This window comes from Ipomoea nil, unplaced genomic scaffold (genome assembly GCF_001879475.1).
Source record: "Ipomoea nil cultivar Tokyo-kokei standard unplaced genomic scaffold, Asagao_1.1 scaffold2279, whole genome shotgun sequence".
In the NCBI taxonomy this organism is placed as follows: Eukaryota; Viridiplantae; Streptophyta; class Magnoliopsida; order Solanales; family Convolvulaceae; genus Ipomoea; species Ipomoea nil.
In genome coordinates, this window is record NW_017618707.1 from 434,717 (window position 1) to 462,188 (window position 27,472).

Genomic DNA, 27,472 nt, shown 5'->3' on the forward strand with positions numbered 1-27,472 from the left:
CTCGATTCACTCCACTAGCCAATCTGGATGGAGATGAGATGAATCCGGCGCCGGCCTTTCAGTTCGCATCTTCATCCAGTACTGTTACAGCCTCCCAGCACCAAGTCGCAAGACCTCGTGCCCAGGCCCAGGCGACGCACACCTCCCCACTCACAGGATCCTTACCCAGATAATCAATTCCAGACTTGAGACCCCTGAGACAGCCCCCGGCCCGTTCTTTTAGAAGTTCAGGCAGCAGAGTAGGTACTCCCAGGCGAGCAGCGGCGGAGCTTGAACACATTGTCGTTCGAGGCTACGATAAAGGTAAAAGTATATCCACAACGATGGTTCACCACTCGGATGAACCCATGATGGCTGATCTGGAGAATACAATTCCTCCAGACAAGCCACCAGACCCATTACACAGACCTGAACCACCAGATATGGCTATGACTGATATGGGTGACTCTGCGGGCACATCTGCCCCGTTTGTTTCCGGGGGTGATCACCCCATGCGCTCTTAAGCGCCCCTTTTCTTCTTATTTATCCATGAATATTATAACTTGGAATTGCCAGGGAGCGGTGTCCAAATCATTTCACTGCTCCCTTAAGTATTTGATCCGGGTCTTTTCCCCAACGATTTTATGCTTCTTTGAGCCTAAAGTTTCAGGTACCCAAGCAAACACCATATGCTTGTCTTTCGGATTCAAGGACTGGCTAAGAGTTGAAGCAGTGGGTTATTCTGGTGGAATCTGGATTTTTTGGAACAACAGTTGCTCTTTGGAGATTTCTGTTACACACCCTCAGTTTGTCTTAATGCAGATTAATGAACATAACTCTGTACCATGGTTTTTTGCGGCAGTTTATGGCAGCCCGAATTTAACTCTAAGAAAGAAGCTTTTTTCTGACTTGACAAAGCTTAATACGAATATCCGAGGGCCTTGGTTAGCTGCTGGCGACTTCAACTCCGTAGTTAGCCCGGATGAAGTCAGTAACCCCGTTAACTGGCACAGTTCCCGTTCTACAGATTTTACAGATTGGATTTTTCAAGAGGGGCTTGTAGACTTAGGATTCTCAAGCTCAAAGTTCACATGGATGAGAGGTATAAACCAACTAACCTTTAAAGGAGCAAGACTTGATCGCGGGCTCTGCAGTATGGACTGGAAGACCAGGTTTGCGGATTCACAAGTAGAACATCTACCAATGCTTAACTCAGATCACACTCCCCTACTCATTAGGACCTCGTCTCCATGTCTAGCAACAAGGCCAAGGGCTTTCAGATTCAATATGGCCTGGTCATCCCATAAGATGTTTCACCCTTTCGTACATCAGATTTGGAATAAAGAGGATGATCTCGACCTCAATAAAACGCGAATGGCCCAAGCCCTCTCATCTTGGAATAGGGACGTCTTCAGCAACATTTTTCAGATGAAGAAAAGAGTTATGGCATGGCTTAGTGGTGTCCAACGTAATCTGGCCGAACACTGTAGATCAGGTCTGCTCAAACTTGACTGCAAGCTGCGAAAAGAAATGGAAGAAATACTTTACCAGGAGGAACTCCTTTGGTTTCAGAAATCTAGGGAGGAATGGATCGTTTCTGGAGACCGGAACACACACTTCTACCATGTGGCTACCTCTGTTAAGAGCAGTTCCCTTAGGATCTCTAAGCTGAAAGATGATTCAGACAATTGGATTACAGAAGAACTTGCAATACGAGACCACATCCGCTCATACTTTGTGGAACCCTTCACGGCAGATCCAACACAAATTAACCCTCTACCTCGTGGACGTTTCCCTTCTATCCGTAATGAGGTCTGGTATGAAGTCAATAAGCCTTTCTCTCCAGAAGAAATCAAACAAGCCCTTTTCGACATTGCTCCCTACAAAGCTCCTTGACCCGATGGTTTCAGTGCTGGTTTCTTTCAGCAGACATGGCCGACAGTTGGGGATTCCATCATAGCCTTTGCCCGCAATTTCTTCAACAATGGAGTGCTTACAGAAGGAAGCAACGACACAATTATTACCTTAATTCCAAAAATTCCCAATCCGAAAACGGTAAAACAACTTCGTCCGATAGGTCTCTATAACGTGACATACAAAATCCTTACTAAGACCATGAGAACAAGATTAAAGGACATCTCGCAAAAGCTTGTTGGGCAATACCAAACTAGCTTTGTACCCGGTAGACATATAACAGATAATATTCTAATCTACCAAGAGGTCCTAAACTCAGCTAGGACAAAGAAAGGGGTTGTTGGCTGGATGATCTGGAAGATCGATCTAGAAAAAACGTATGATCGTTTATCATGGGCCTTCATTCAGGATACCTTGGAGGACATAGGCTTCAACCAGACTTGGAGAAGGAATATCCTTGCGTGTATTCGTTCACCAAGATTCTCAATAAACTGGAATGGAGATCTCTCGGAGTGGTTCTACCCCGGTCACGGCATTCGACAGGGAGATCCTATTTCCCCTCTTCTCTTTGTTTTTTGCATGGAAAGACTTAGCCATCTAATTGAACAAACTGTTTTTTCAGGACAATGGAAAGGAATAAAGTTGGCTAGACAGGGACCACTCATCACCCACTTATTCTTTGCGGACGACATGGTCCTATTTGGAGAAGCATCGTTTGCACAAGCAGAAACCATGATGCACTGCCTCGATGCGTTATGTGAATCCTCCGGTGAACGTATCAATTTTCTTAAGTCATCCATCTTCTTCTCTTCTAATACTCTTATGTCCGTACAGCAGGCTATTTTGGACAGGACCGGCATTCCTAGAGTAGCCGACTTGGGCAAATACCTGGGAGTTCCCTCGTTGCATGGCAGACTCAAGAGCGATTCCTTTGCAGGCATACTTGATAAGATCCGCAACAGTCTAGCTGGTTGGAAGTCAAAATCTCTCTCACTAGCTGGAAGGCATGTTTTTGTCCAATCAGTTCTTTCGACGATCCCATTCTACACTATGCAAACCATGCTCTTCCCTAAAGGAGTGATCTTGTCCATTGAACGACTGATTCGTTGTTTCCTGTGGGGCGCTAAGGAGGGGGAGAGAAAATTCAACCTAGTCAGTTGGAATATGGTGACAAATTCTAAAGACAATGGTGGCCTTGGCATCCGAAGACTTGAAGAGATGAACATTTCCTTTCTTGCAAAGCTAGGCTGGAGAATAATGACAGAAGATGACTCCTTCATGGCCAAGATCTTTAGAAGCAAATATGCAATTTCTAAGTCCAGCCCTGCTCTATGGCGTCCCAAACGCAACATGTCGATTGCATGGAAAGGAGTTCTTAGGAGTGTCCCTACAATCATATCAGGCTCCAAGTCCCTAGTACGTAATGGCAGGGATACACTATTTTGGGATGACATTTGGCTAGGAGAGCGGCCACTGCGCGACCTGGCTTTAGATCAAATCCCAGACCCGATTGCCCACCACACTGTTTCTGATTACTGGTCAGAGCTTAATGGATGGAAATGGGATGATTTTGAGAGCCTCCTCCCCACGACCACACTAGATGCCATTGCTGCTACCATACTGTGCCCGGAAGAAAGCAGGAAGGATCAGATTGTCTGGAAAGGTGAGCCTTCGGGGATGTTCTCTGTGTCATCGGCCTACAATATCTTAACCAACGTCCCATCTGAAGCTAACGATGCGAGCTGGGGAAAAATTTGGAAACTCAAAGTGCCAAGCAGAATCAGAACTTTCCTATGGCTTGCTAAGCACAATAGAGCCATGACAAATGTGAATAGGGTAAGAAGAGGTTTTTCTGCTAATGATAAGTGCTGGGCTTGTCCTAATGAAGCGGAGGATATTGAACATATCTTGAGAAGCTGCCCGAAGGCTCAGGCAATTTGGAATCAGGTTCTCCCAGATTATGCCTCGCTGCATGCCCCTTTTACCACATGGTTCGATCAAGGTCTCTCAGACAGAAATGGTGGCAGACTCCCCTCTAACTCTGCTAATCTTTTTGCAATCTCCGTTTGGTGGATTTGGAGATGGAGAAACGACACCATCTTCAATAATCGAGAGCTCCCTCTAAACTCCAAAATCAGCTGGATCCTTACCCAACACACGGAAATTGCTACTGCCTTTGCTAGAGCCACCCACCCGAACGGGCTTTCTCATACGGCAGTCTGGAAATGTGTAAAGTGGATAAAACCCCAAGATAATTACAGCAAGATTAATGTTGACGGCAGTGTACATCCTTAATGCTCCATGGCGGGCTGCGGAGGGCTTGCAAGAGACAGTTCCAGAAAGTGGATTGGAGGCTTCACTAGCAATATTGGCTCTTGTCCTCCACTAATGGCTGGAGCTTGGGCAGTTCTAAGAGGCATCCAACTCGCCAAAGCTCTTGATCTTCAACAGGTTATTTTCGAAAGTGACTCCAAGGCCATAGTTGATGGTATCACTTCTGACTCATTGCCAAACTCTTTTGTATACAACCTTCTGGCTACATGCAGACGAGAATTGCAGGGTATAAGAGATTGGAGAATCGCTTGGATACCTCGTGAGCAAAATGGCACAGCGGACGCTCTTGCGAGAATGGCAATCTCTCATCCTCGTGGCATCCACATACTCCACCATCCTCCAGCAGAAATTGTTCCTTATTTAGAATATGACTGCAGCTCTTTTTTCTTTTGGCGCCACTTTATTATGTAAATCAAACTCTTTCCCTTTATTTCTTCATAAATATATGGGTAACACCCTTCCTTTGGATTACAAAAAAAATAGTAATGGATTTATAAAGGTGTAATGAATAATTTTGTCTAACAAGTATGTAGTATGGACACTTTTGTCCAATAAACTTAAAATGTACAACACCTATACATTTATTAACATATAAAAAACGGATATAAATTAAGGTAGAAAATTTGTAGTGACGAGCATAACAAAATTGAACATTGAAATGTTAATCAAACTATATGATCCAATCATATCTTAATCACATTGATTTATCTTAAAATTTTAAATCAAACATCTTTAATTATCCTTCTCAATTTCCAAATAGGATCCAGTCAAACACTCAACTCAAGTAGTCACAAAGTGACAACTGTTACTAATAAAAAGAAAAAAGAAAAAAGAAGAACTCTAGTCAAACAGTTTGACTGATGTGTTTTTGAGTGGTGGGTTGGTAATTTTCTGAACCTTTAAATCCGTTAAAGAAACATAAAGAGAGAGAGAGAGAGAGAGAGAGAGAGAGAGAGAGAGAGAGAGAGAGAGAGAGAGAAACCCTAATCCCACTCGCCTCAAGATCCTACAGGAGAAGCTCTGAAGCTGTACCTGTTTGGAGGTATCAACTCTTGTACTTTGTATAAATTTGTATTTCTGCATCAATTTTTGTTTTTTTTTTTTGTTTTTTTTGGTTTTTTTTTTTTTTTTTTTTTTTTTTTTTTTTTTCTGTATGGGTAACTAAGTTGTGTTTTTGTTTGGCTTTTCTCAATTTGTGGAAATGATTATGGAGTGTGTCAGTTTCTGGAATTGTTCACCAGGTTAAGTCTTTAATTTAGTGTCTGTTGAAATTGTTTATGAAGATTTGAAATCGGAGCGGTGTATTAAAGTAACTGAATTAGCTCAAAAATACTGGAGATTTGAGTGTATTAAATATCATGGTTCAAGTTCTTCAAGATCCATTTGAGTTTTTGGTCAGATTTGGGGATAATCGTGTGGTGCATTCCGAACTCACTTTTAGTTACCCATCATCCCTGCTACGGTGCAACTTATACAATATATTGTAATCCATTCGTAGAGATAAGAAACCTGATCTCTCAATATCCGGGCAAATGGATTCAACTATTCTGCAGTTCAATTGCATGGTATATATGTTTTATTTTAAATGTCTTTTATATTTTTCTTTATATAAAATTTTAATTAACATGCATAATTATTTGCAAATTTTACAAATTCCTATCATTTATCACACTTACAGTTTCCAGCTTGCAATAGTGGATGATTGATTATAATTTACTCAATTTTCTGTTTCTTAGAACTAATACTATTTTAATTCATTAATTTTCTTGTAGTTACAAATTGTTGTTGCTGTGTACATGACTTACAGCTATATGAATTGTAATGTGTTACATTTCTAATGCTAATGGGCTAATTATGGCCAGATGAATGTCATGCCACCAAAGCAATGTGTGCACCAAATGTTGTAAAAATAGACCATCACTTTCTCTCTTCTTTGAGTTTTATATTACTATTACTGTTTTGAACCTGCTTTTTATCATTTAGATGGATCTACTGATTATTTCATAGCATTTTACCTTCATTGTGCACACCATTTTGAGAATGAGTGACACAATTTCAAGATTATATAGATTGAATTGAGGAGGACTGCTAAGGACCAGTAAACTTGGTTTAATTTTTATTCAGAAGTCTGATGTTTGTAGAATTGTAATACAGGTTTTACTGGGTGACTTGATTGTTGTAAAAGAAGATTGAAATCAGAGCTAGTTACTTGCTATTCAGTGGCATGCTATAACGCCATTGGTACAATTAATATTTATGAAATGTACTTTTCTTAGTGGTATTTACTACTGTTAAGAAAGACAAGTATTTAATAAGATTCCAATGACCAATGCTATGACCATGGTCTTTGTTGCTCTGTACATATATAAAAGACAAGGTTTTGTTGTTATTGATTGTGCCTGGTCATGTTTTAGTTTGACTATAGCAATTCCTTTGGCTGTGTGGATAGGTTCTTTCATGAGTTTATATTTCATCGTTCTTTATTTTTGTTTACAATTTGTCTTGGGATAAAATCATGTTATACTCTTACATTATTATCTCTGTTCTGCTTGTTGCTGCTTATGCCATTTCATGAGTAATACGGGATGGTTATTCCAATATGGGAAGTATTGAACATTTGTTGAAGTGTTATGCATTTGTATAGTGTTTTTTCAATTGAATTGACAATTGAGTAAATATAAATGAAATTCAATTTTATTGAAGCCCTTCCTCTGTTTTGTAGTAATTTGTTTAACGGGTGGAGCTTGTATTTGGCTATAAATGGTAAGCATGGAAGACATAATGTAGGAGTTTTAAAGAAGGAATTTTAAGTCTTGAGCTGGATTATCACACATTTCTATGCTGTTTATAGTATTAAAAAAAACATGGGTTTGCTATGTAGTAAACATAGACACTACAATCAAGCTGATTCCGAGGAAAATGCACAGGTACTACTTATTGGCAAAAGATATTCTTGATAGGTTCTCCCTACAGACTGCTTCCTCTTACATTGTCTATCTCTCTTCCCTGCTGTAATTTCCTTCTATGATCTTGCATCTCAGACTGCAGAAATAGAAAGGCGGATTGAACAAGAAACGAAGGCTGAGAAGCATATTCAGAAACTTCTTCTACTTGGTGAGATGAAAGATGTTAATCTATAAAAATTTTCTTCTCTCTCACAGACCATGCTAGCTCATGATCCTTGTGAGTCTATTGACATTGTGAAGATGATTTAACTTCAATTTCTTGAGCTTAAAAAAGATGTGATCATATAATTCTTGGCTGCTTTTGTATTTTAAAATTACATTTATTAAGCTTGCTTTTTGGAGAAACATATCATGCACATTCTTCAATACAGGTTATTGCATGCTTTTTGAAATGTCTAGATGAGTTCATGAAATGCTCTTTTGCCTTCCCTTTTTTCCCCAAGTCTCCTTTTTATATCTACATTGTTATTTAAGCCCTTCTTGCTCATAGACTGATTCGCTTGCTTGTTTTTGTTAAAAGGTGCTGGAGATTCAGGGAAGTCTACAATCTTCAAACAGGTGAGAACGTGAAATATGAGATTTATTTAGTTATTCATTCTTCATTTTCCTTTGTAGATGTGTTTTCTAATTGATCCAGATCTTTTAAATTTTTTTGAGCAGATAAAACTTTTATTTCAAACTGGCTTTGACGATGCAGAGCTAAAGAGCTATATCCCAGTCATTCATGCCAACATCTATCAGACAATAAAAGTATGAATTATAAGAAAGGGTGTGTTGGTTATTTCCCTTTTTGTGATATGTAAACACTTGATCACTGATGCTAGAGATATGCATTTTAGAATTATAAACCACATTGTAGAAAGAGCATGTTGAAATATTAGAGGGCGTGTTGGAAATTTCCCTTTTTGAATATGCTTGATGTATGCCTTTAACAATTGATCAAACCCCATTGTAGATTTAAGTATCATTAGAGAACTATAAGTCTGTAAATTCTGTCTTGGTGATTGTTTAATGTTACAAACAGATTCTACATGATGGGTCAAAAGAACTAGCTCAAAGTGAAGATGATTCTTCGAAGTATGTGATTTCAGATGAAAATAAGGTTTGAATCATTTAATATTATGCAATTTTGTTGTACTTACTTTTCTCTTTCATTAATTTTTTTAAAAAATTCTTTATAAGTAATTGGTGAGTTCGATTGAATTTAAAAACAAGTTCTTGCCTGTTCCTATTTCTGTGAAAAATAACATATAGTACTATGCATCAGGAAATTGGGGAAAAACTTTCTGAACTTGGAGGCAGGTTGGATTATCCTCTCCTAACAAAGGATATGGCCCAGGAGATAGAAGCTCTTTGGAAAGACCCTGCTGTACAGGTTACTTTTCATCTCTGCAGTGGTTTTTTTTCCTTCACTTAAAATAAGAAACCCTTTGGATTTTCCTTGGAAGATAGTGGTTCTAGTGTTTGATGTCATTTCTGTTGCCCTGTAGGAAACATATTCACGTGGTAATGAGCTTCAAGTTCCAGATTGCGCACATTACTTTATGGAAAATTTACATAGATTTTCTGAAGCTAATTATGTTCCCACAAAGGTATGATAAGCACTAGTTACTCTTTTTTCCTCACATTATGTGTAGTAAAATCATCTTTTCTAGAGTGCTGCATCTATCATGCTCCCTGCTTTCTCTAGGAGATAGTGCTTTTTTAGATAAGTATCATCTTCTGATTAAGTTCTTGAGGACTGAAAAATAAAATGTTTAGAATCTACTAGTAATATAGTATTGTATTGTGGAAAGTTGATTAACATTTCAATAGGTCCTCTCTTTCCAGGATTTATTCTTTTAATGCCAAGAATCTCAGTCTTGCTGGTCTTAGTACTAGAATGTTATCTTCAGACATTTCATTTTGCTAGTTGAAAGTTATCTCTTACTTTGCTTATTTTAAATGGTTTTCATTTTTTTATTTTATTTTTTTAATACTGTATGTCATGGGTAGTATTTTCCATTCAAAAACATGTGGATAGTCTAACAATCCATTATTGATTCAGCACTTCTATCACTAAAGTGTGTTTTACACCTTTTGTCCTCTGTATGTGCTTATTGCAACATTGTAATGACTTTAACATTTGTTTTAAGATGATGGAGAATTCAAGAATAGGAATATTCTGAATGCTAGATTGGTTTTTTAGATTGGCCTGACACAAACCTAATGGAGAATGTCTGCAGTTGGAATAAGTGATGTGAGGAATGATATAATATGGATTGATGGTAGTGCATAAGAACATTTTCCCTTTATTTAATTGAGCATAAGTGAATGTTTCACTGTTTCAGTACAATTTGTCAACGGTTCCATCGTTGGAAAGAGATCTGCCAAATGACACAACTCCACCACCCCCTATTTAAGGGGTGACCTCCCTTGCATAACTGCCCAGTTGTAACCGTCAACAACCACCTTTAGGCTCAACCCAATTAAATATGTGCTTGGCAGACCCAAGGCCATGAGCTATGGTCAGCATACAGACCTTGTGAGTTGTGACTGGCTGACTGCATTTTTGGCCCTTTAGCTTGTTGGCAAAATTCCCCCAATCCCAACCCATTTTGGCCGAATTTGGCCAACCAACATGAACATATATTACCCAAACACTAGAAAATCCTTTCTATTGCTTGCAATAGTTGGTTGGGCCATTCTTCATAACTGCATTTGTTACTATTAGGTGCACTGATTTATTTTTCACTTTAGGGAGATACTCGTACACCTTTTTGATATATACCTGGATGTTGTTTATGTTCTTACCATAATTATTGTTTTATCAAGGTAATTGTTTTATTTGATTTCCATTGATGGTTCAGCATTATCTAAGTGTTATATCTATCTGATCACATTGTTTGGAGAGTTATTGGAATGATAACCACTGTTTTATTTGCTACTTACTGGGTGGTTGTCAACATACATCCATGGCTTTATTAGGACGTTCCATCTTTTTTTCCTTTTTGAATAACACTTGGTTTTAGTAGAACTATACACAGTATTCTTGTCTTCATCAGTAATGTAATTCTTTGTGCATTCTCGTTAATGGAACTTATTTTTACTGTTTTGAAGGATGATATCCTATATGCCCGTATTCGAACAACTGGCGTTGTTGAAATCCAGTTCAGGTGACTTCTACTGTCATCATCTCATGTATTTCCTTTCTCAGCTAGGGGAGAAATAAATAAATAAGAAGGAAAGAAAAGATCCAATAAACCATTTTAGTTTCCACAATTTCAGTATTCTCATTGCATTGTAGTACATCATTGCATACTTTTCTCCATTTCTATTAAGTGAATTGCAACTTAGATTTCTTTTTTTTTTTTTTTTTTTTTTTTTTTTTTTTTAGCTTACCATTTGTTTAGTTAAATTGTTTATTTTTATGAACGAATGTGTCCATGCTTGTTCACCTTAGCGGGAACTATCTTTGATAAGTCTACTTTAGTTATTCTGTCCACAAAAATGAAAAATGTGGCGAAAGTGAGTGTGGCACTGTGGCTGGCTTGATTCTGTTATAAAAACAATCATGAAGTAGAACTGATTACCCTCTAGAAAGTTATGTTTCTTTGTTCATGTAAATCATATCATTTACATTAGTATGCTAATGGGCAGGCGGAACCGCAGAAGTATTATTGCTCATTGAAATGGACTATTATTACACCTTATACTGTGCATTTATTATTAATTGTTTTTTTTAATATGTTTACTTTTAGCTAAATGTAGCCTGTTGATGATTGATTCTAGTTAAGAAAAATCCAAGGTTGCAGCCTAGTTTTCATGTAGTAATGCATCATGGTATACATAATACTTTGAACTATGTGCTTGGAGACTAAAGCGTACTGTGCTGTTTGAGCATTGTTAAATGAGTTGGTTATGTAGTTTGGTCATGAAGTTGGTCTTGCTTGGGTTTTCATCATTAGGTTTTACTTTTTGCACAACTCGAAAATTGGGGCTCTTTTCTGGTGCTATTGTTCATTCTTATAATGCTACATACATTACTTCCTGCTTGTATGGCTGAACCAAGGTGCAAAATAATAAAACCATTCTTTTTCTATGTCGGTATTCTAACGAGTACTGAACTCATACATTATTTGCTTGTTATTGTAATTAAAAAGAACTATTTATGGTTTGTTTATCTTTATTTGTGCAATACATATCTTAGTAACTCTCAAAATATCTGCAGCCCAGTTGGGGAGAATAAAAAGAGTGGTGAAGTATATCGTCTTTTTGATGTTGGAGGTCAGAGAAATGAAAGAAGAAAGTGGATCCATCTATTTGAGGGTGTCACAGCTGTAATATTTTGTGCTGCTATTAGTGAGTAAGACTTCTCTTCCTGTGCTGTCTAGTTTGCTTGAAAGATTTATGATTCTTGGAGATTTATGAGTTTAGCTGTTGTGGAGTAATGTATTAATGAGAAAGAACCAAAGAAATCATTGAGACAGACTTAAAGTTTGGACTATGTGAATAGTTATCTGATCATGCATGGAAGACCTATACGTGGATTTACATATATTGGTTTATTGTGTCAGGTATGATCAGACACTATTTGAGGATGAAAACAAGAATCGGATGATGGAGAGCAAAGAACTCTTTGAGTGGATTCTGAAACAGCCATGTTTTGAGGTATGTTTATAACATGTTAGTGAGTCTCTGGCTTTGTTCTTTATTTGAATTCTCCTTTATCATGGTTACGGTTTCTCTATAAAGCAGGTTTGCTGAACTTTGCATTTTACTGTGCAGAAAACATCATTCATGTTATTTCTCAACAAATTTGATTTATTTGAAAAGAAGGTTCTGAAAGTAAGTACGTGTTATTCATGAACATTGTTTTGTCAGACCCATTAGATCAGCATTTTGACGTTCTTTGTTTCTAGGTGCCTCTCAATGTATGTGAGTGGTACAAAGATTACCAGCCAGTTTCCTCGGGAAAACAAGAGATTGAACATGCATACGAGTAAGCATTTTGTTGTGCTAGCATGATTAAATTTGGGGAAAATTTTATTTGCAGTATTTCTGGGTTCATAAGTCTCTGGCAAGATATTGACTGTGTTAAATAATTTTAATATTTTTTTTATTATCTTGTGTAAAAGCTGATGTGCTGAATGGGTATTCCATGTTTTGGTGACGAACACTTAGGTTTGTTAAAAAGAAATTTGAAGAGTCGTATTTCCAGAACACTGCCCCTGATTGTGTGGACCGGGTTTTTAAAATCTATAGAACCACGGCCCTTGACCAGAAGCTTGTAAAGAAGACTTTCAAACTGGTAGACGAGACATTGAGAAGGAGAAACCTGTTTGAAGCGGGTTTGTTGTGACAATCTACAAAGGAGAAATGTTGATATATTGGAAAAAGATGCGCGGAGTTAAAAGTTTTGGCATTTGCTACAGGTTAAAAGTTTTGTTTAGTTTGCTGCCCCCATATCAAAGAAGTTGATTCTTTTATAACCTGCTGGCTGCTCTTCTCCAGCGAGGAGGATTAGCTGTCGTTTTATTTGGCTGTTCATTGGTGTAATTATTTGATCACAGGCTGGCTCAATGTAAGAGTTGTATATGGACTGCTGCACTGGCTATAACATTTGTGTTATTTTGTTATTGTATTGGTGACGGACAATCAAGTAGGGATTAGTGTGCAAAATGTTTTAAATCATCTTCATTCTTATATTCCCAGAAATGGAATTGGCATTGGCATCCACCTCTCTTTCATCTCAACAACTACCTTTTTGTTCTTTTTTTCGGGGTAAGGACATAAACTCACGGTAATTATTTAAGAGTGTGTACTGAGTAAATTTCACTTTGTGACTTTAACTATAAAAAATTACAAAGAAGTAAATCAATTTAAGTTGTTTATAGCTGATCAGCTTAAATTAAGAAGACTAATAGACCGTTTTTATTGAGAGTTGAATTTGTGACTTTGTGGTTATTAAGTCAAACCACAAGTCAACAATTTGACCATTGTTGTTTGCAAAAAATGGTCTGTTGATCCCAACATATACTATTTTGTGATAATCATATTTATATTTTTGTAAACGTGTGAGATTTGTGGGTTGGCGCTGACAAGACGGTGCCGTCCAGGATTTGAAGAGTAGGCGATATTTTTTGATAGAGTCATCTTAGGCAGCGTGACCGTGAAAGCAAAAGCGCTTTTGCTAGGCAAGATTGTTTTTTTGAAAGTTCCTTTTACGTTAAGTCAAACCAAAACATTCGGCACACTTAATTCGTGCCCACGTTACATAATAACGACACTTTTACGTATTGGTACGTACTAATCATTTTTATGAAAACACTTTTTACAATATATTTACATAGGGTAAGCCAATATCGAGTTATTATACCATGTGACACCTTGTAAGGTGAACTAAGTTAGATTCTTTTCATATATATATATAATTTGGTTCAAATGTGGCGTTGCTCTCCCATGCGGTCGTGCAGGTTCATTTGGACCGTTAGATTTGCTCAAATCAACGATTGAAAATCAATGAAGATTGAAAACAATGCGGTGACATTTTGATAATTTTCTGCATTATGTATATTTCAGTGGTGCACTAAGTGCTGGGATGTGGTGCACTTGTGAGTGCTCTGTGGTGCAGTTTTGGGAGATCTATGGTGTACCACAAAAGCCCTTTTCGGTAAATGGCTGTTAGCTGATTGTGTTAATTAGAGGGTATAACTAGCTGATAACATTAGCTGTTGTAGAAAAGTGTTTGGTAAATTAGCTGTTAGCTGATAGCTGCTTGGTATAATTTCTTTTTCCAAAAAGCTAATTGAAAAAGTTGTTTGGAGTAGCTTTTTGAATTTTAGCATTTTAGAGTTGCAAAAAGCTAATTAACCAAACACTTATATTGATATTTTAACTAAATCAAATAATTATTAGTGGTCAAATAAGCCAAAATTGGCCTATAGGCCAATTTCTTACCAAACAGGGCCAAAGTGCTGGCCTGTGGTGCACTAATGAGAAAAAATGTGATGGCATTTTGATAATTTTCTACATCATGTATATTTTGGTGGTGCACTAAGTGTTGGGGTGTGGTGCACTTATGAGAGCTTGGTGCACTTTTGAGTGAACTATGCTGTACCACAAATTGCTGGCCTGTGGTGCACTATAATGGGAAAAACGCGGTGGCATGCATTTTGGTAATTTTCTACAGCGTGTATACTTCGGTGGTGCACTACATGCTAGAGCGTGGTGCATTTATGAGTGAACTGTGATGCACTTTTAGGGAGTGGATGTACCACCAAAATATGTAAATAATGTACCAGGCTACACGACTACATGGGAAGGATTGATTGCATATGAACCTAGCATATATATATATATATATATATATATATATATATATATTATGATTCTGCTCACAAAAAAAGACCAAAAAAGGAAAAGTAAAGTCGGACAACAAACATGTGGGTGTGTTGGCAGATGAATCATAGACGGTGGCATTGTCTTGACCGAAGTATACGCTACAGAGAGGGCAGTGAAGAATGGATTTGTGGAGCTCTACTACTTGCCTGTCCCAATTTTGATATTTAGGATGCCACACTCTTGAAGACTTGAAGACCAGCTCAGCACTAGCAAAAAAAAAAAAAAAAATCATCTTTAATTTTGCATAAGCTTAATATAAAGATGAGATTTTTGTAAGGTGGTAAAATTTGTTCACCTTGTAATTAAAATTGATGTTAATGTGAGTGTTGGAACAATTTAAAAGTTACAATTGATGGTACAGTGATAAATGCGTTGTGTAAATGAATTTGTGGCTTCTTTTGTGGAGTATGAATTGCCTCTAGTATCATTGATAAATGGTACAAAGATTTATGCAAATATTCTAAGATAAATGTTTTGTGTAGTGTAGGTTTGTGCCTATACAATTATGTTAACAAGTTGAAAGTGTTAGAAATACACAAATAATACATGTAATCTAACCTTATAGCGGAAGCATATATCAAGAATCTCCAGCCATAGTTGTAATCTTCGATACATTGTTTGAAGAACAGTAAAGAATTTTAGGATTTTGTCTACCACTTGGTCTCCTGTACAACTAGATGGTGTAGTAACAAGTCACATGACCAGTGGGAGGACCATACACATATATATAACCTACATGCCATCATTATAGGTTAAGTAATGGAAACCGTTACTTCCGTTTCAAACCACAACATTGTGGCCATAAATGGCCTATTAACTTGCACCACTTAATGGTGACATAATGAAAATGTTACATTCTACCACTTGATGCAAATATTAACTCAAAGAAGCAAAAACATGAACCATAGAGATAGTTCCTCTTAATCAGAGTAGTATCCACTTATGATTACAATGTAACTTCTTCTGTAAGTACCTTGTGGTATAAAACTTAATGAATAAACCGTATGTTCATTCTTGATTATAATTAGTTATCAAAAACTAATTATTGCCGCAATGACTAAATTTGGCCTAATAAACTTGCACAACTTCATTTGTACAATATTAATGGAAAATGTTACAATTTTCCACTTGGTGCAAGTATTGGCACAACCTTTGTTGAAGATAAAAAAACATGAATCATAGTGGTATGTCCTCTAAATTAAAAAGGTGAGTAATACCATCTATGCATCACATGCATTTTGATTCCCAACTCAGGTCCTTTATGAATAAACCATACGTTTACTCTTGGTCCAACCTTATGGACGTTTCTCAAATAAATATGCGCATAACCATAGGAGAAACCATCCAAATTACATAGAGGTGACAACTTAAATGTACGTACAATATAGTCACATAATAAGTTCCATGTACCCTCTATGATCCCTAAAATTCTTATAAGCATGCCTTAAGTAGAGATCTGAAACTATTAGCAAAAATGCTAATATATTGCACGACTAACTCATTATCTTTAATATTATCGCTGACAGCTAAGTTTTCAGAGTTGATACGTCTGCCACTCCTACTCTCATTAATTTTAGCCAAAGATAATAATTGAGTAGTCCATATTCCAACAACTTAGATAACAAATTCATGAGTCTAAACCCACAAACGGAATTTTAAACATACACCTTATAAATGATATCCAAAACAAACAAAGGAACAAAGCAATAACGAGGATTTATTAATGTAACTTTATGAAACAACAAAAATATTGTATCATCATAAAAACAAAAAATCCTCAAGATTCATCTATATGAACCAACATCATGAGTCTTTGCATGCTTTATGTCTCTCAACATTGAATCTTGAACCTTTTAAATCTTAATGGCCCAGGATCAATTTGATGAGACGAAAGACTCCAAATAAATGCTAAAGAATCTAACTCGTGATAGTTCACCATAAACTTAATGTCATTGTTATAATAAAAAATATTAATGTTGTTACAACATTTTCAGAAACATGTTGCACAACTTGTAGTTCAACAAATTGAACTATTGATTTTATAATAATAAGGCAATGTGTCTTATCCTTGAAGTGGAGCAATCTTAAAGTGAGACATTTTTAATGATCTTTCCAAATGATCACTACCACTGATCAAATGAGGCATCTTATTGATCTTTTAAATGATCACTCCCACTGATCAAACCATTACTCCCACTAATAAAGTTATTTTTGAGCATAAATGATATACACACTAATGATCCTCAAGGCCAACTAATTTAACAAGGATTATAATTCCCCACCATAGTTGGACATGTTAAATATGTACATGTAACAGACACAATTTCCAACTACTTAAACAAATTAAATTGCTTTAGTTGAAATTTAGCTAGATATGTACACTTCCAATATAAGGATCCAAAAGGTATATCATGTCCAAATTCAAAGGCTCGATTGTGGTTGGACTGAAAAACCAAGTAAGCCACATACATTAACAATTTCAAGTTACTAAAGTTTTAGAGTTTTAATAAAATACATGTGTTGCCAATGCAACTCATGTGACATAGAATTATAACTAGCCTTAAAGTTATAAATTCTAAAATTGGTATGATAAAATTTTATCTTGTTCATCAATTTAAACAGAAGAATCTAATGTCATAAAACTTGCCTGTAGGCTAAAGATTTATTCAATTAGACTCAACTGAGACTTTATGAGAATCAAATAGAAGAATCTAGTGACACAAAACTTTGCCTGTGGGCTAAAGTTTTGTTCAATTAGACTCAACTAAAACTTTACGATAAAATTATTATCAAAGTGATAGAAGAATCTAATGACATAAAACTTGCCTATGGGCTAAATTTTCATTCAATTAGATCCATCTACAACTTTATGATAAAACTATCAAACCATGTTCCTTTTCTTAATCCCTGTGGGTAAATTAAGAAATATGATTCGATATTTTATTCTGACTATTTACATTAATATAATAAAATTCCCGTGGGTAGATTTTATTATACTTTATGTAATTAGTCACAACGTGATCAAAATAATTAATAATTTCAGTTATGAAATTGTATTGATCACTTGATATTTGTACACAAAAGAATATTAATGTACTAAGCTATTAATCCAATTTTAATTTCTATGCATAATAAATACACATAAAAGAAATTAGACTAGTACCACAAAATGTACACATGAAAATACTCTTTGAATATGTACATATATCATAACTTTATGATAGAAGACGCCAATTTATTTATATTACAACCATATATTAAATAAATTGACTTTCCTATCTATAATGATAAAACTCACCAAAACTATATTCCGATACATAATTGTCTGTGGGCTAAATTATGATCATAGTTTGGTGTTTTTACCCTAATTAATCATATAATCATAACAAAATTGCCTGTGGGCTAAATTTTATTATATCATATAATTAATCACAATCAATACGTCTATGACTGTATGTGATCTCACAAAATTTCAATTAATAAAAGATACCGTGGCTACTACTTAAAATTCCCGCTGCCGCCCATTCCTATGAGGTGGATAATCTATCAAGTGGTGATGCCTCCCGCCTCCCTCAGCTCTGCTGGAACACGACCAGGAGTGGTGACAATAGCTCCAACGGCTTGAGGTATCACCACTTGATAGATTATCCACCTCATAGGAATGGGTGGCAGCGGGAATGGTGCTCCACCGACAGTAATGGCGGCAACCCCGACCATGCAGAAAAAGGAATTCCGGCAACCAAATCCGGCAAATATATTTATTACAAATATAATGTTTCAAAAACATGTAATTAAAATATAAATTTGTAATAATTTTTGAAATAATTTTTTTTTTCAAAAATAAGCATATACAAAATGTATATACTTAGAATGAATTGATGCATTTAATCCTCCGCAAAGGGAGACATTTGCATATGAACAATTTTTGAAAACAAAAACTATATACACAGTGAATTGCTTACTTCGATATACGAATGTATATATATAATGCAACAAATTATGTATATACATAGTAATACACTTTATAAGGCAAATAGCACAAATTATGTATATGCATAGTGATTTGCAAAAGTAATATATGAACATACACTGAAAAATTGCTACAATTCCATTGGCAACAAAAAAACGTATAGCATATATATTTTGTTCAAAATATATTCATGCAATTTTGACCAACTAGGCAGAGATTATACAGGCTCTGATACCAAATGTTAGAAATACACAAATAATACATGTAATCTAACCTTATAGCGGAAGCATATGATCAAAGAATCTCCAGCCATAGTTGTAATCTTCGATACATTGTTTGAAGAACAGTAAAGAATTTTAGGATTTTGTCTACCACTTGGCTTCTGTACAACTAGATGGTGTAGTAACAAGTCACAGGAGCAGTGGGAGGACCATACACATATATATAACCTACATGCCATCATTATATGTTAATAACGGAAACCGTTACTTCCGTTTCAAACCACAACATTATGGCCATAAATGGCCTATTAACTTGCACCACTTAATGATGACATAATGGAAATGTTACAGAAAGACGATAGCAAATGCAAAAAGTAAAGGTACAAAGAAGAATAGAGAGTAGAAGATATTGATATTTGTAGTACTTTGACAATCGCCTAATTCACTACTTAAAACTAATCATCTAGATTTAAGAATCTAACATCCTTGCCTTCCTCAGCCAATGTCCTAATTCCAATGAATACCACTCATTGGTGAATACCCTTGTTAGGCCTTTCAAAATTTACCTAACAAATTATACACGTACTTGCAAGTTTTAGATTACAAACAAAAAATCACATATGATTTTAACAATTAATCAAATAACTACTACTATCGTTGAGTATTTCAAACTCGCTCAACAACCCTCTACAAGATGGATCTTGACGACTAATCCAACAATTATTACAATGGTATAATCAATAAAGGCTAATTAGACCAAATACAATAATGAAGCTCACAACTTCGATCTCTAGTCTCTTGACAAAATATTCTACTCCACAAAGATTACAAGGAAATCTATGGAGTTGGAGTATATCACAAATAAAGGTTCAAAGAGACTCTAAAAGAATAAGAAGGATTTAAGAACAAGATAAATATGAGTAGAAAATGTATGAAGAATGAAGCTATTGGGATGGCTTGAGTTTAATAGGATGAGTCCTATTTATAGGTGATGAGTTTGACATATTTCTTGTTGATAAATCAATCAAGATAATTAAAATATCAATCAAATTAATCAACTAACAAGCAATGAATACTGCCATTTGGTTAAATAGCTTCCGATATAACTTGTGTATGTTTCCCAAGCTTAGGAATATTAATTTTTTCATTAGGCTCTATCACTTGTTAACTATGAATTAGTCTTTTAAATAAAATAAATTATGCATTAAGTGAATATTTGTTACTTATTATATATGTAGTTAACTTTATATCAATTTTTGCCAACTTCAAAGTATTTTTGTTTGTGAACGAAGTACTTCGCAAACTAAAAGTATTCTAAATCTAATTTACTTGTTAAATTTTACATGAAAATGTCATATTTATTTGAACGGGAGAAGTCAAGAATTTTTTGTTTTCATCAAATTAAAATTAAACTCCAAATTTCTAAGCAATAAAAGAAACAAAAATGAATAGTTGACATGAATCTAAGAAAGTTGTCGATGAATGTGGCCATAAAAATAGTGCAAAGACATTTGTTGTGAGACAAATTAAGGAATCAAACAGAAAGGAAGGAAACCTCTCTACAAATATGAATGTGACCACAAAAATAGGGCAAAGACATTTCTTTGGAAACGAGGATGTCACTTCATCCAATTTTGTATCATTTAATGTATTTTCATTATAATTCATTTTGTAACCAACAAATAAATATAGAATTATTAGTTGAAACAACTACTATAGATAAAGTTAGATTGTAGTCATCAAGCCTGCACGAGCTTAACTCAATGGTTCAGTAGACAGTATTTGGGAGAAGAGACCAATGTTCGACCTCGGCAGCGGCAGTGTGGTAATTATGTCCAAAGTGGGTAGATTCTTTGTGCACACCGACATTTGGGAGAACATTGTAGTCATCAAATAAATAGTTATACAATTTATAAGACACATTTGATTTGTGAAGGTTAAAAAAATGCACATAAAATGTTACGTTGACAACAAATGTTTGGACGATGATAGTTGTCTGCATTTTTTTATTTTTCTTTTGAGTTCACATCAAATCAACATTAACAAGAATTATACAAACAATTGGAGGGGTAAAAGATTTGTTTTAATTTGTCTGACTTTATGATTTGATAGCATTACTATTGACGTTTCTTTGGGGTTACAACGGTATAAATACTACCCTAAAGTACTATTAGATATGATAAATTTGTACAAAATGATACTCCCTAATATTTTGAATGTTTGTCGAAATTATAATTAAAAATAAAATGTTTGCTTGTTTGCCAAAAAAAAAGAAGTTTGAGAATAAGAAGTGGGAAAAAACTGAAATTGAAATTGGCAGTGGTGCACATGCAGTTTCGTAGAAGGAAACCCACATGCTTGAAAGAGACATAGTGAGCATGTAGTTGTGGGGTCCCCATATTTTTCTTTTATAAAATATGTTGTACAAATTAGGTATTATTGATGAGAATGTATCTATCACCAAAAATATTATAAAAGTGATATACTCATTTCAGACTCGAAATACATTTTTTTTTTAGTAATTACTGACTCTGGTATAATATATAATCTGTTTATAGTTACTTTTTCAACTTACTAAAGCATAAAGAGTCAATACCGCTTATTGGGACTCAAACTCAATATCTCTCATTTGGGAGAGTCACTCCATGACATTAGATCACAAAGTCATTGTCACACTAAATCCATATACACTCGAAATACATAATGTTTAGCATAACAATGTTTTAAATCATTAGTGATCGTATTGTATATAAAGAGAAAATGATGTTTTTAATCATTTAGTAATCATATTATATACTTAGAGCATCCACATTAGTTGATCTCCATTGCTGTTTTTGAGGGGTTTATGTAAGTGTGGTTAGGAAAGAGAAGGTGAGAGGGGAGAGAGAAAAAAAAATTAAAATTGATTTTTTTTGAAAAAAAATATATGTTTTCGGTACATGCATGTCAGGCGCGTTTGACGCGTAGCCGAGCGTGTGCACTGCACGCGCCCGACTGTGGCCTTGCTGTGTGCCAAACGCGCATATCATTCAATATTCTTTCTCAGCTTTTCTTCCATTCTACTATTCCAAAAACCCACCCCTTGCAGTTGAACCCAATCCTTCTCTCTCATACACTCACTCTAATTTATAATCTCTGTCATTCTCTTTCAAATATTCATATATAAGGTAGCTCTTAGTCCATCAATTATTGAATTTTTTCTTTCAGTAATTAATCTCTATATGGATTTAGTAGTCTAAGTAGGAGCTTGATGGATGCAACAAGAGGTTTTGAGAAATTGATGTTCGTTAATTGCCTACTTACTCAACTTTTAATGTGATTATTGAATACTTAATAGCATAGTATTATTAAAAAAAGTTGACTATTCTTCTCCCATAAAAAAAAAAAAAGTTGACTATTCTATTTATATAAGAGATGTCAAATTCAATTCATATTTGTATACGTAGAATGTAACGATATATCTGACTTAATATAATGTTGAATGTTGAATACTAAATATTAGAAATACTTAGATGATTCTATGTAATATATTTCAGATTTAATTTCATATTTGTATTTGTAAAAAGAAATGAGTTAATATCCAATTGAGTCATCGATTATAGTATTTTTTTTTTATCGATTTAGTAAATTTTTTTTGTTTAATTAGGTAATTGACTATGATGATTTTATCCAATTTAATCTTCAATTATGATGACTTTTTACGATTTAGTAATTAATTTTAACATCGGAGGACTCAATAAAATTAAATAATCAAAGTCCAAGATCCAATTAAACACAAAATGACGTTCAAACTAAATAAAAAATTAATTATAATCCACGACTAAATTGAGTATTAACTCGAAAGAAATAGTGATACCTATTTTTCGAGAAAAGAAGAAAAGTCATAAGATTTTGAATGTCTTGTGGTTAAGTGGCATAGCTGTGACCCATCAAATGAGAGGTCTCAACTTCGAACCCCAGTATGAATTTAGTAGATTGAGAAAGTATGTATGAATAGATATACATTATAATAGAGTCAATAGCATTAAAAAAAAAAAAAAAGAAGTCATAAGATTGGTGACAAGTTTTGGTGTATTGGCAATTCCTTGAGAAAGGCGAGTGGCATCGCTTTTAGAACACCGTGTTTGTGTTGATCTATAATTTTTCATGTACTCTGGGTCTGGGAGAGTTAGCCGAATCAAAGAAAAGGGCTCTTTTCCTTTCCTTCCCTAAGCATATTCCTTGCTTTACTGCTCCTTAAACTACTAAACCCTAAGACAAACAGAAAAACTACTTTTGGATTGCCTTCTGATTTTTTAGGGAGGAATGCAACGGAAACCCTTGTGAATTGCTCTGCCCAATTTCAAGGATTACTTAGATATCTCGTATTTCTTTTCGGGTCTGTTCTCTTTCTTCCTCGAATTTGATTTTCTTGATTCATTGGGTGATATTTACTTTCAAATTCTTGATGCAATGGCTGAAGGAATTCTTGTAATTGGCTTTGCTTTTTTCTTGTGTTATTTGTTGAAGATCATACTTATAATATTGCTTCAGTGTCATGATTGTTATGGGCGGCTGATATTTTCTGGGATTTGACTGCCAATAATTTGGGAAACTATAATGTCCAATGCTGTGTATGTTAGAAATGATTTTTGAAAATTATTTTTTATGTTGTTCCCAGAAATGTATCCTTTACTTTTACTAATTCCTTGTGCATTTAGAATAGGAGGTTATGAGACTATTCCACTAATATGTGAAAATTAATAACCCTACTTTATGTAGTCACAACTTATTTTATGCCATTTTCTTGACAATATTTGTTTAGAATAGTTTGTTATAGCTGCTTTTCATTCATTCCTTTGTAGATATTTCACAGATCAAAACTTGTCTTGGTGTCTTTTTATCAGTACTATGGTCTTTTTTTTTTTTTTTTTTTTCCCAAATAATTTGCTAAGGTGGTAGTCATTCGGACTAGCAGGGTTTGGATAGTTGAATGATTTGTTTATTACTTTCATATTACTCTATAATACTATGATTGACTACATATGTCTGATATGTCTGGCGTTGTTTACCTGCCGCTAAGTGTTTTGTTTGTTTGTTTGTGTGTGTGTTTTTTTTTTTTTTTTTGAGTATGAGTGTTTTGTTTGTTTTTATTTAATATAATTTTATTTGTTTTGAGGTAATTCAACACTTTCTTGCATCAATGCTTCAACAGGTGTTCACTACTGCATCAAACATTCTTTTCGAACTGAATTCTTCTATCCGTCCCTGCATACAAGTGTTGGTTTGGGAACAATAGCTGGATATGCATAGGAATTGGTTGCTTTTCATGGATTTTGATAAAGATCCATCTCAAATGTTTCCAATGGATCCACTTGTGCCGTATGGTTTTGGAATGAATTTCCTGCATCATATTAACTGTGTTGTTGATAATTCAAGTCTGGCACTTCAAGAAGCTTTCAGTTGCTTCTCAAAATTTGCTGGTGCCCTGCTACTATGGTTTGCAACGGGCTCAAATACAAATATCAATTCTAGAATATCAAGCAAGCAGCATGGATCACACTCCAGATCTAACTCGTTAATCCAAGGACAGAATATTTCTCCCTTTTCCAAATCTAGCTATAGAGGAAAGTTTGCAATGCCGGTGGTAATTAGCAAACTTTCTAAGTTCACTATAAACCAACTATTTAGAGAATCCAATTATCTTCAGTCAATTCCAGTACTCTCATTAGCAGCTGTATTGGTGCCACCGTTTGATAATGTGTAAGCTCTTTTGTTCATTTCTTTAATTTTAAAACTATTGACCTGGGTATGAACGAAGTATACCAATGGCTATACTCTAACTATGCATGGTGTGTATGGCAATCAGCTCCAGGAATTTACTTGCTATTCCTCTGGAATCTACTCCTATGGAAACACAGATGTCTATGGATCAAAGCCCTTGTGAAGTTGAACATCGGGGATGCTCTAATTCTTTCTTTCAAAGGTTAAATTGGTCTAGACATGCAGTTGAGCCCAGAACTGGGATTGAGTTTCCTACCATCTTGGACAACATATTTGTCGGAGATAATAGTTCTAGTTTTACATCTGAGGTAAACATATCAACTGTGGAACTATTCAGTATTCAACATATTTATCTTTATCACAGTAAATAAGATTTTAACTCTATGGGCAGATTGTTTAACGGGCAGTGTTTCTTTATGGTGCTGCCTGTAGATATTTGGGATAATATCATCAAACTTATAGTAACATTTTAGTTAGCCAGAGTGCTGTTTTCCTCCAGAAAATATTTCTGAAGCATTTTTAGGCTTGATTAGGAGATTGTCTATTGACTTGATCAGTCATTTTCCCAATTTTCCTATTTGTGAATGATATTTAAGAAAAGCTTCTAATTGAACTCAATGTATATTTCAGGTCCTTGTTGGAACTGGGTCCCGTATTATGAATATAATCAGAATAAAAACTTTGAAGGTTTATGCCTTTGGGTTCTGTGAGTTCCCCTTCTTGCACAGAAACTTGTTAGTTGCTCATAACATTTTTCCAAATTTAATCCTAAACACTTGATCTGCTTTTGCATTGTCTATAGATGTTCATCCTTTTGATGTCTGCCAGAAGTTGGGTCCAAAATATTCTTCTGTTCCCACGTATGAACTGAACAACCAGCATGAGTTTTATCAAGATCTTTTGAGGTAGCTGCAAATAGTACTTGAATACTCTCAACAACTTTTGTTAACATAATAATGAGGACTCTTTTTTTGTTTTTGTTATCATTTCTAGTGTATCTATTGCCTTATGTGTATTTGTTGCATGTATGCAGGGAGGATATCAACATGACGGTTAGGCTTGTAGTTAGCTGCAATGGAATCAAAATTAAAAATGTCAGAGAGTAAGTCAAATTATGCATTCTTCTAGTTTCAGAACTAGTAATTATTTTGAAACTTTTATTAATGTGAAGATGCAATTGATTTGACCTTGATATGGTAAAGTTGATATGCATGAGGAATTAATTATGCATTTGTGATATACTGTTCTTATATACAAGTCTATAATTCCCATTTTCTTGCAGTTCTTTTGAGAAATCCCTTCGAGCTCGACTATTGAAGGTTAGTTGTTGGTAGAGTTTTTTTTTTTTTTTTTTTTTTTTTTTTTTTTCATGCAAGCGTTGTCTACGCTTTTATATTGACAATTGTTGTTTTGCAGACAAATCCTGAGACTGATTTTCATTGCATACAAACATTTGGTTCAATCTTCTCTCAAGATATCCCTTTACATGTTGTAAGTACTCATTTATTCTTGCATTATATTCTCCTTTTTATTTTATTTTATTTTTTATTTCTAGAATCACGTAATTGAATTTTTTGTATGAATATAAAACCTTTAGGGTACGACAATCAATTTTCGGCGTACGGCCGATGGACATCTGATCACCGAGAGTAAGTGGCTGACATACTGTTAAAGATTTGTTATTTGTTGTTTCACCTTTTTGGTAACACTCTCCCTCACTTGACTGTAACATGTCTGTAAGCAAAATTTAATGTTTTTTTGATTTGTAAAAAATGGTCGTTTGTTTGTGCAGTTGGTGGTAATCATATTGGAACAGTTCATAGCAAGGAATTGTGTAGTAAGTGTCTTTTTTTAAAAAAATAAATTTGGAGTAGCCATGAGTTGATGCTTCAAGATAACTACTTTTAAGAAAGAAAAATTGCCCAAATGACATTTACTATTGGTTTTGTTTTCCAGGGGCCTTTTTTGATATGTACATTGGTGATCTCCCTATTTGCGAGAAAACAAAGGAACAGATTGGACAAAACGTGGCTAGCATTATAAGGGGGTGTTGAGGTTTGTTTTTGTTTCCACTTCCTCCCTCAGGAACACACGTTAGTTGTGCTTGGAGTTCCCGGGGCGGTTTTCAAGTTGTTTTGGGATACTAATACGAAAAATCAATTTCAAGACGAGAGTTAAATGAGTTGGTAGGTGGTCGGTATTATTGTTGAACGAACCCTTACAGGGGTGCAATTCATACACATTGTAAAATCTAAAATTTAATATGCAAATGCCTGGCAACCTTCTGGTCATGGGTGATCAAGAAGCTGCTCTTAGTAGTTAGTTGTAAATCCTACTTTTTAGTGATCATTGATTGCAGCAAAGTGAATGAAATTTAATTAGTTTAGCTTAAGAAAGAAAGATGTTATCATCTTTTGATTTACTACTTTGTGGTAATTAGCAAATCCTACTTTTTGGTATCCTTATTAAGCTAAACTTATAAGGTCAAGTAAGCCATTTATATTCATAGTTGAATTGCTGGTTAATAGATTGGATCCATCCTATTGGGTTTAAGCTCTGTAGCATTATATTATATGTGAATCGTTTTGGGCATCACTAGCCCTTCTCCCAATCTTTATGTTTATACTATGGACCGTGCTTCATATTGTAAGGTGATCATTGACATATATGTTCGTCCACATTGTATGGTGATTATTGACAAACACTTAGTATATTATTTTAGTACATTAAAAATGAACTGCTAGTATATTAATATTGAATATTTATTGGTGATTTACTTTGTGATGTGAATAATGATCTAAAGTATAATTTGCCCCCTTATCCTTGCATACGATTGTTTTTTATGTTTTTCTGTTTTGTTTTTTTAACATCAACACAATTTCCATATAATCATTGATTTGTTTGATTTTTTTTTTTTCAAATGTAAGGCTAAGATTGGTTTG

The 27,472-nt window shown here is 34.8% G+C and overlaps 2 protein-coding genes across 4 annotated transcripts; both read left to right on the forward strand.

Moving 5' to 3' along the window:
- Positions 1-5,187: 5,187 nt before the first annotated feature.
- On the forward strand, positions 5,188-12,913 carry LOC109150600 (guanine nucleotide-binding protein alpha-1 subunit). Of its 3 annotated transcripts, XM_019298552.1 has the most exons (15): positions 5,188-5,269; positions 5,726-5,792; positions 6,950-7,154; positions 7,269-7,341; positions 7,714-7,751; positions 7,854-7,943; positions 8,218-8,295; positions 8,461-8,568; positions 8,684-8,785; positions 10,293-10,348; positions 11,404-11,538; positions 11,750-11,843; positions 11,961-12,020; positions 12,095-12,174; positions 12,357-12,780. In XM_019298552.1, the coding sequence occupies exons 3-15, from the start codon at positions 7,092-7,094 to the stop codon at positions 12,532-12,534; spliced, it is 1,155 nt and encodes a 384-aa protein (XP_019154097.1). In that variant the 5' UTR covers positions 5,188-5,269; positions 5,726-5,792; positions 6,950-7,091; the 3' UTR covers positions 12,535-12,780. The 3 variants fall into 3 exon arrangements, with proteins under 3 accessions (XP_019154097.1, XP_019154096.1, XP_019154098.1); XM_019298551.1 differs by lacking the exon at positions 5,726-5,792 and having other exon boundaries at positions 12,357-12,913; XM_019298553.1 differs by lacking the exon at positions 5,726-5,792 and having other exon boundaries at positions 6,995-7,154.
- A 9,960-nt stretch (positions 12,914-22,873) lies between these two features.
- LOC109150654 (fatty-acid-binding protein 2) lies at positions 22,874-27,125 on the forward strand. Its single transcript, XM_019298638.1, has 11 exons — positions 22,874-23,145; positions 23,962-24,509; positions 24,616-24,838; positions 25,161-25,236; positions 25,333-25,435; positions 25,564-25,632; positions 25,813-25,849; positions 25,947-26,021; positions 26,128-26,179; positions 26,323-26,367; positions 26,487-27,125. Exons 2-11 carry the CDS (start codon positions 24,052-24,054, stop codon positions 26,582-26,584), a joined length of 1,236 nt encoding a protein of 411 aa, XP_019154183.1. The 5' UTR covers positions 22,874-23,145; positions 23,962-24,051; the 3' UTR covers positions 26,585-27,125.
- The last annotated feature ends 347 nt before the right edge of the window (positions 27,126-27,472 follow it).